Genomic DNA, 8,702 nt, shown 5'->3' on the forward strand with positions numbered 1-8,702 from the left:
GAACTCAGGACCTCTGGAAGAGCAGCCAGTGCTCTTAACAGCTGAGCCATCTCTCCAGTTTCTACTTTTTTTTTTTTTTTTAAGATTTTTATGCATATAATGTTCTGCCTGCATGTATGCCTGCACACCAGATCTCATTACAGATGGTTTTAAGCTACCACTTGGCTGCTGGGAATTGAACTCAGGACCTCTGGAAGAACTGGTAGTGCTCTTGACCTCTGAGCCATTTCTCCATCCTGACAATTTACTGACATTTAACAAAAACATACAAATATATCAATAAGGAAAGTGTGGCAGATATTAAGTTTCTGAACCTGGGTAGGGAGTATACATGTATTCATTGAACTGTTGTAACTGCTGGGCATGTTTTGAAAATTTTCAGAAATAAAGTAACTTGTTAGTTTCATTAATGATCTAGGCCCCATACTTCTACTCACATTTGTTGCCTCGAACAGCATAAGCTAGCTTCAGTTCAGGATAAAACTTGCCCATCTGCTCAATCACTTTTCCTGTTTGAAGAGCAAGCTCATAGGTTGGAGAGAGGCAGAGACACTAGAGGAGAAAACAGAGTACAGACTGAGAGCTCGACAACAACTGGCCAAGGGCAATCCCCTCTAAGAACCTGCTCATCCATCTGAGGTCAAAGGAAAAAAATATGTACCCTACAGAACTTCTCTTTATAAAAATTATTTTATGTGCATTTGTATTTTGCCTTCATTTGTATATGATTGTGTGAAGGTGTCAGATTCTCTGGAAATGGACACAGATAGTTGCTGGGAATTGAACCTGAGTTCTCAGGAAAAGCAGCCAGTGTTCTTAACTGCTCAGCCATCTCTCCAACCACACCATTTCACTTTTAAACTGCAGTCATACACTAGAATTACTAGTGGTCAGACTATGGCTAAAGACACTTGAAAGAGGGAGTGTCAGCTAGGCACCATAAAAAGACCTTTAATCCTAGCACTCAGGAGGCAAAGCAGACAGATCTCTTGAATTCAATTTGTTCTAGGACAGCTAAGGTTTCATAATAAGAACCAGTCTCGAAGGAAGGAAGGGAGGGGGAGGAAGGAAGGAAGGAAGGGAGGGGGAGGAAGGAAGGAAGGAAGGGAAGGAGGGAGGGAGGGAGGGAGGAAGGAAGGAAGGAAGGGAGGGAGGGAAGAAGGAAGGAAAGAAAAGAGGAAAGAAGGAGAAGAGAAGAGCAGCAGTTGGCCTCTGGGGCACAAAAACCTCCCTGGGAATGACTGTACTAGCTACATGTCCTTCTGTTTCTGGGGCAGCACCTGCAACTTGAGGAAGGAAAGGCTGGAGGTTTGGTTCCATCAAGCTGAGTCAGTTGTAACTGTAAAAGGATAAAGTATCTGCACACACTACAGTTGCAGTCAGGAAGCAGAGAAAGACAAGTACCAGGGCCTTTCCACCACACAGCACCCACTACTCACTTTAATTCAGTATGGTATGATGCCATGCACATTCAAGGTTGGTTTCCTTCCCTCATTTAAACTCAATCAGATGCACTGTACAGACCCGGCCAGAGGCATGCAGACCTCACAGGGGATTTTAACTCTCATCATGTTCATGATCAAAATTCTCAAATTCCAGTTGAAGGTTAGGGTTGTTTGTTTGGGGGGGGGGGGGTTGACGGAGGGACAGAAGTGTTTCCTTTTCAAGACAAGAGTCTCTCAATGTAGCCTGGATATCCTGGAACTTGCTCTGTAGACCAGGCTAGCCTCGAAATCAGTGCCTCTGCTTCCCAAGTGATAGATTAAAAGCATTATTGCCTAGCTGAAAGTTAGCTTCTTTTCTCTTAGAAAATTCTCAGAACTTTCTCCCTTTTTTTCTTTTTCTCTTCTTCTTTGGGGCAAGGTCTTGCTACATATATAGACTAATCTGGCCTCCAGATGACTATGTAGCCCAGGTTAGCCTTAAATTCAAGCTCAATTTATCTCAGCCTCTCAAATTCAGGGATTATAGGCATGTACCACCAGACTGTTCAAACCTATAAGAAAAATAAATGTAGTTTTCCCTACAAGTGAAAGCACCAAGCCTCTTAGCAGTATCTAGGCCTTGTACACCACAGGTAGCGCAGTAAGCTTTATGTTGTGCCTGGAAGATGAGCCTCTCTACTGCTGTTCAACTTGAGTTCTGGTTTATAGAAAAAGGAAGCAAGTCAGATCTTCTATTCCCAGCCCAGGAGAGGCTCACTGATGTGCACTCAGCGTCCTCCTGAGTTACACAGTAAGTCTCAGCACAGCTTGACCCACAGAGACATTTCAAGAGGAATGGGGGGGACCCTTTCTAAAATAATGATTTTAATAAAGTCTTTTTAGTTTATTTAAGATGAACATATAATGAATATATGAAATGAAGCACCATTTAAAATTGCAGGAAAATGGATGGAGTGGGGATTATAGCCTATAACGTGTGTGCGTGTGTGTGAGCGAACATACATGTGGATACAGTATAACATGTAGAAAGAGAAATATTTTTTAATGGTAGGACAGAATCCAAGTAAAGAACACATAAGTCATAAAAGAGGATATAAAGCTAATTGTCTTTCTAGCTTTAACTGTGTCATGAATTTTCTTTTGTGTGGTGGGTAAGGGCATAAAAATAAAGCCAATGCTGCTGCAGCATGTCTGTGGTGCACGCCTTTAATCCCAGCATGCAGGAGGCAGAGGTAGGTGGGTCTCTGTGAGTTCAATACCAACTTGGTCTACATAAATTTTAGGATAGCCAAGGATACATAATGGAGACCCTGTCTCAAATATAAAACAAACAAAAAATATGATAATGAAAATATTAAGGACCTGAGTTTTATCCCCAGCACCCACACTGTGGCTCCCAGCCATGTCTAACTCCAGTTCCAAGGGGCATAACGCCACCTTCTGGCCTCTGCAGGCACCAAGCACACACCTGTACATATATATATATATATATGTGTGTATGTATGTGTATATATATATATATACATATATATATACATACAGTCAACATGAAATTAAAAAAGGAAGAAAGAAAGAAGGAAAGAAAGACAGACCCAGTGTAAAGGTCCATGCTTCAAAATGATTTTTTAATTATAAAGAAATTCATTGAAAATTCCTTGACTTTCGGTTTGATTAATCTCAATGCATTATGTTTCATCTGAAAGTTCTTTCAATAAATGAGGTTTTATTATATATTTTTTTTGAGATTATATTTGTATCATTTTCCCTCTTCTATTTCCTCCCTCCAAACTTTCCCTCATACCCAACCCCTGCTTTCTTTCAAATTCATTGCCTTTTTTTCTTTAACTGTTGTTAAATGTGTTCATATGTGTGTGTGTGTGTGTATGTCCTTAAACCTGCTTGTATGTACTTGAATGTATACATTTCAGGACTGACCATTCAAAAGGTACGAAAAAACGACAGGGTCTCTCTCTGTAGCCCAAGCTAGCCTGGAACTTACTATATATAACACATGCTACCCTCCAACTCTCCTGCCTCCGCCTACCCTTTATTGGGATTACAAGTGTAAATAATCCTGATTACCCACACTTTTAGTCCAGGAACAGTACTATCCCTCTTAGGCTACATGTCAGTAGGAAACACAAATCCCTAAAGTCCTTACCTGAGGATACTTGTTTGCAGGCTCCACTTGGCTGAGCATGGCCAACACAAAGGCAGCTGTTTTACCAGTACCAGACTGAGATTGGGCAATTAAGTTCTGTGGGCTGTATGAAAAAGAAAATGTTTAGGAGCTTCACTATCATTGTAAATGAAAATAGCTCCCATAGTCCCACAAGGAGTGGCACTATTAGGAGGTGTGCCCTGGGAATGGGCTTTGAGGTCTTTGAGACCCAGTGTATATGTGTGTGTGTGTGTATCTGTCTGTCTGTCTGTCTCTCTCTCTTCCTGTTGCCTGCTAACCTGGATGTAGAACTTTTATCAGCTACCTCTCCATATCCACCTGCATGCTGCAATGCTTCATGTCAGGATGATAATAGTCTGAACCTCTAAAGTGTAAACAGCTTCAAGTAAATGTTTTCCTTCATAAGAGTTGCCATGGTCATAGTGTCTCATCACAGCAATAGAAATCCTAACTAGACAACTATCAGTAAGTTTTCTTTTTCTTTTCTTTTCGGTTTTTCGACGCTGGCCTCGAACTCAGAAATCCACCTGCTTCTGCCTCCCAGAATTAAAGACGTGTGCCACCACTGCCAGGCTTTTTGTTGTTGTTGGGTTTTTTTTGTTGTTGTTTCTTTAAGATTTATTTATTTACATTATATATATGAGTACTCTGTCTTCATGCACACCAGATGAGGGCATTGGATCCCATTACAGATGGTTGTGAGCCACCATGTTGTTGCTGGGAATTGAACTTTAGGACTTCTGGAAGAGCAGTCAGTGCTCTTAACCATTGAGCCATCTCTCCAGCCCTCAAATAAATTTTCAAAGGGCTGGAAAGATGGCTCAGTTTTAAGTCCACTTGTTTCTCTTGCTGAGGTTTTGAATTTGATTTTCAACACCAACATGGTGGTTCACAGCTGTCTGTATCTCCAGTTCCAGGGGATCTGATACTTTCTTCTAACATCCTTGAATATCAGGGATGCAGGAGATATATACATACACGCATGCAGGCAAAATGCTTTCACAGAAGTTTTTAAAAGTTTTTCAAAAATAAAAGTTAATAAAGCTTAAAATGGCTTTTTAAATTTCATTGATATAAGGAGACCCTGGATTTGGTAGCAGAGCCTCACTTGATAGCATCACGTGTGCAGAGTCACACAGAGATTTGCCGTGAGATTCTTTTTTTTTTTTTTTCTAATTTATTTATTATATGTAAGTACACTGTAGCTGTCTCCAGACGCACCAGAAGAGGGCATCAGACCTCATTACGGGTGGTTGTGAGCCACCATGTGGTTGCTGGGATCCAAACTCTGGACCTCCAGAAGAGCAGACAGTGATCTTAACCCACTAAGCCATTTCACCAGCCCCTGCCATGGGATTCTAAAGCACTCTTTATCTTTACCTATAGTTGAAGCAGCCAGGGATTTCAATAAAATGGGACTTGCTTTGAGTCACTCACTTCTATGCTCAAAACCTAATCAATCCTTACTTTACTCAGATTCTTATGTTAGTATGTGCACATATGTATGTGTGTACACATATGTGCACAGGAAGTACAGAAGTTGACATCATGTCTTTCCTAGTTTGTTTTCTCCTGCTGTGGTAAAGACCAAAGCTAAATTGGGAAATAAAAGGTTTGTCTTGCTTATGCTTCCCAGGTCACAGACCATCATGGAAGGAAGTCAAGCAGGAACTTAAGCACACAGACTATGAAGGAGTGCAGCTTATTGCCTTGTTCTCCATGGCTTACTCAGCTCCTTCTTGATTTTTTTTCCTCCTTTGAGACAGGGTTTCACTGTGTAGCCCTGGCTATAGACAAAGCTAGCCTCAAACTCACAGAGATCGGTCTACCTCGGCCTCCTGAGTGATGAGAGTAAAGGAGTGCGTTTCCACCTCCTGGCTCAGTTTACTCCTTTATATAATCCAAAATCACTTGCTAGGGGTGATACCACCCATTGTGTTGGGCTCTCTCACATCAATCATTAATAAAAACAAGTCATCTCAGACTTGCCTACATGCCTAGCTGATGGAGCCATTTTCTCGGTTAAGGTTCCCTCTTCCCAGATGACCTAAGCTTATGTGAAGTTCACCAGAAAGCTAACTAGCATAGATAATCTTCCTCAGTAGCTTTCCATTTTTATTTTATTGAGACAGTATCTTTCACTGAACCTGGAGCTCTCTAATTTGACTAAATTGGTCAGCAACTCCCATGGATTCCCCTGCCCTTGCCCCTACAAAGCATGAAAACAGAATACAAACATGGGTAACTGCTACATCTTGTTTTTTTATGTGTATGCTAGAAATCCAAACTCAGGTCCCCATACATGCACACAGCAAACTTTACCAAATGAGCCATCTCTCTCCAGTTCCTCATTCAGATCTTTTGATGTCCATTAAGGTTTTACCTGATCTGGTTCCCTGGTATCTCTCATCTCACATCTCTTCCTCTCTTTCCCAGTCTCCCTCATCTTAAACCACAATAGCTATAATGTTGCTCTGCCATCTTAGGGCTTCTGTATTCATTATACTTTGCCTGAAACAATCATACCAAATGTTAGGGTAACTATCTCCTCTCCTTACTAGAAAGACTCAGGGTTTTTTTTGTTGTTGTTGTTTTTCCAGACAGGGTTTCTCTGTGTAGCCCTGGCTGTCCTGGAACTCACTCTGTAGACCAGGCTGGCCTTGAACTCAGAAATCCACCTGCCTCTGCCTCCCAAGTGCTGGGATTAAATGCGTGCACCATCACCGCCCTGCAACCTGAAACTCTTTTTTTTTTTTTTCTTTTTTTTTTGGTTTTTCGAGACTGGGTTTCTCTGAGTAGCCCTGGCTATCCTGGAACTCACTCTGTAGACCAGGATGGCCTCGAACTCAGAAATCCGCCTGCCTCTGCCTCCCAAGTGCTGGGACTAAAGGCGAGCACCACCATCGCCCGGCAACCTGAAACTCTTAAACAAGCATTTAATTTACAAAGTGTAACCCAGCATAAAACTCCTTAAAACACAAGACCAAGGGTTCAAGTGGCAAGGTCTGTGAAAGGATGACAAGAAACAAGTTCAATTCCTTGAAGGTAACAAGATGAAGCCACCAAGAAGTAATCAAAGAAATGGATAAGAAACACAAGGCTTTCAGACATAAGCCTTAACAAAAGAGGTGTGTGTGTAAATATATCAAACTACCTCAAATGCATATATGAAAATATCATACATAACAAGACCCATTGTTTTGTCAATTAATACAGGAGTAGACAAAACAAACCAAACAAACAAACTTGAGAAAACACAAGTCAAGACCAGGGAAGTGCCTGTTCATCACAAGCAGAAATAAGGAATTTAGGGAGCTGGGGATGTGTCTTAGTTGCCAGCCTATTCACCTAGCATGCAGGAAGCCTTGGGTTTGACACCAATCACTGCATAAACTTGGCAACACTTGGAATGAGGAGGCAGGAGGATCAGAAGTTCACAACCATCATCTCTGGAGATGGCTTGGCATTTACAAATGCTTATTGCTTTTCCAGAGGATACCAATTTGGTTCCCAGCACCTCTAAGGGATATAACTCCCTCTCCCTCCTGACCTCCAATGGTACCTGTACACATGCAGCATACACTCAGACAGATACTTTAAAAAATAAAAGTCAGCGGGGCTAGAGAGATGGCTCAGCAGTTAAGAGTACTGACTATTCTTCTGAAGGTCCTGAGTTCAAGTCCCAGAAAACACATGGTGGCTCACAACCTCTGTAATGGGATCTGATGTCTAAAGACAGTGATGGTGTACTCACATGTATAAAATAAATAAATCTTTAAAAAGAAAAAGAAAAGAGAAAGAAGGAAAGAAAAAGGATAAAAAGTCATCTTCAATAATATAAAAGAATTTGAGGCCAGCCTGGGCTATATTGAGATTCTATCTCAAAACAACACTATTACTATCTCCAAAATCAACCTTACACTCCACCAAAAGCAAGCACAAAAACATCAAAAAAGATCTTCTATTAGTAGACAGATACGTGAGAAGAAGAATAAAATGCTAGTGGTAGAATCGAGGTTATAGGTATATGGGCGTTTCCCTATAAAATCCTTACAAATTCACTGAACATCCTAAGCTTTTCTTAACATCATGCTCAGGTTAAAAATAACAACTGGGGGCTGGCGAGATTGCTCAGTGGGTGAAGGTGCTAGCTGCCAAGCCTGGCGCCCTGAGTTTGAGTCCTGGAAACCTTATGGTGGAAGTGGAGAATTGCCTCTGTCCATATGTCCTCTCATCTCCACACGCATACTATGGTGCATACATGTGCACTTACACACACAAGTAAGTATAATTAAATTTTTTTAAAAATCCAGACAAATAAGCTAGGCAGTGGTGGCGCACGCCTTTAATCCCAGCACTTGGGAGGCAGAGCCAGGTGGATTTCTGAGTTCAAGGCCAGCCTGGTCTACAGAGTGAGCTCCAGGACAGACAGGAATATACAGAGAAACCCTGTCTCAAAACAACAAAAGAAAAAAAAAAATCCAAATAGTTGGTATGCATTTTTTTAAAAAATGGTGATGCTGGCCTTGACTTCAATTTATAGCTTGAGCAGACCTTCAACTTTTCATCCTCATTCTTCAGCTTCCTAAATATCTGAGATTATAGGCATGAATAGGCTTAAATTTTTAAAAAGCATATTAAAATAGTAAATGACAGATGTAGTTATATTGAGTTACATACGGTTCAGCAAGCATCAAAGGCAATGCATTTTCTTGTATTTTGGAAGGGCGGTTGAAACCCATAGCATAGACTCCCTGGAGAAGCTGTGGTTTCCTGGAAAAGCCATTAAAGATAAAAGTCACTGAGACTGAAGAACATAGCAGGATGGATCTGAGAACACCAAAACACCAAAGTCTCGACATAACACTCAAAGCAGCTACATGCATATTATTAACCTATTATGTGAGTATACTAGGTTACACACACACACCTGTTATGTAGGTAAACATAAAGCTGTATTAAAAATGTGTAGCCAGGCCATGATCTCTGTCTGAATGCAAGTAAGCAACTACTCACAGGCGAAGCTCTTCAAAGGACTTCACTGAGTAGAGCGGGGAGCTTGGGTCCCTCTGCAG

General features: G+C 41.2%; 1 protein-coding gene across 1 annotated transcript in view; it reads right to left on the bottom strand.

Moving 5' to 3' along the window:
* Positions 1–429: 429 nt before the first annotated feature.
* Positions 430–8,702, bottom strand: part of LOC116067883 (ATP-dependent RNA helicase DDX19B-like) — an 18,372-nt gene continuing 10,099 nt past the window's right edge. Inside the window, exons 5-6 of the mRNA XM_031336886.1 lie at positions 3,607–3,662; positions 430–552 (exon numbers count right to left, since the gene is read on the bottom strand). Of these exons, the coding sequence (XP_031192746.1) occupies positions 430–552; positions 3,607–3,662 (179 nt within the window). The remainder of the gene's footprint in view (positions 553–3,606; positions 3,663–8,702) is intronic.

This window comes from Mastomys coucha, unplaced genomic scaffold (genome assembly GCF_008632895.1).
Source record: "Mastomys coucha isolate ucsf_1 unplaced genomic scaffold, UCSF_Mcou_1 pScaffold22, whole genome shotgun sequence".
Taxonomy (NCBI): Eukaryota; Metazoa; Chordata; class Mammalia; order Rodentia; family Muridae; genus Mastomys; species Mastomys coucha.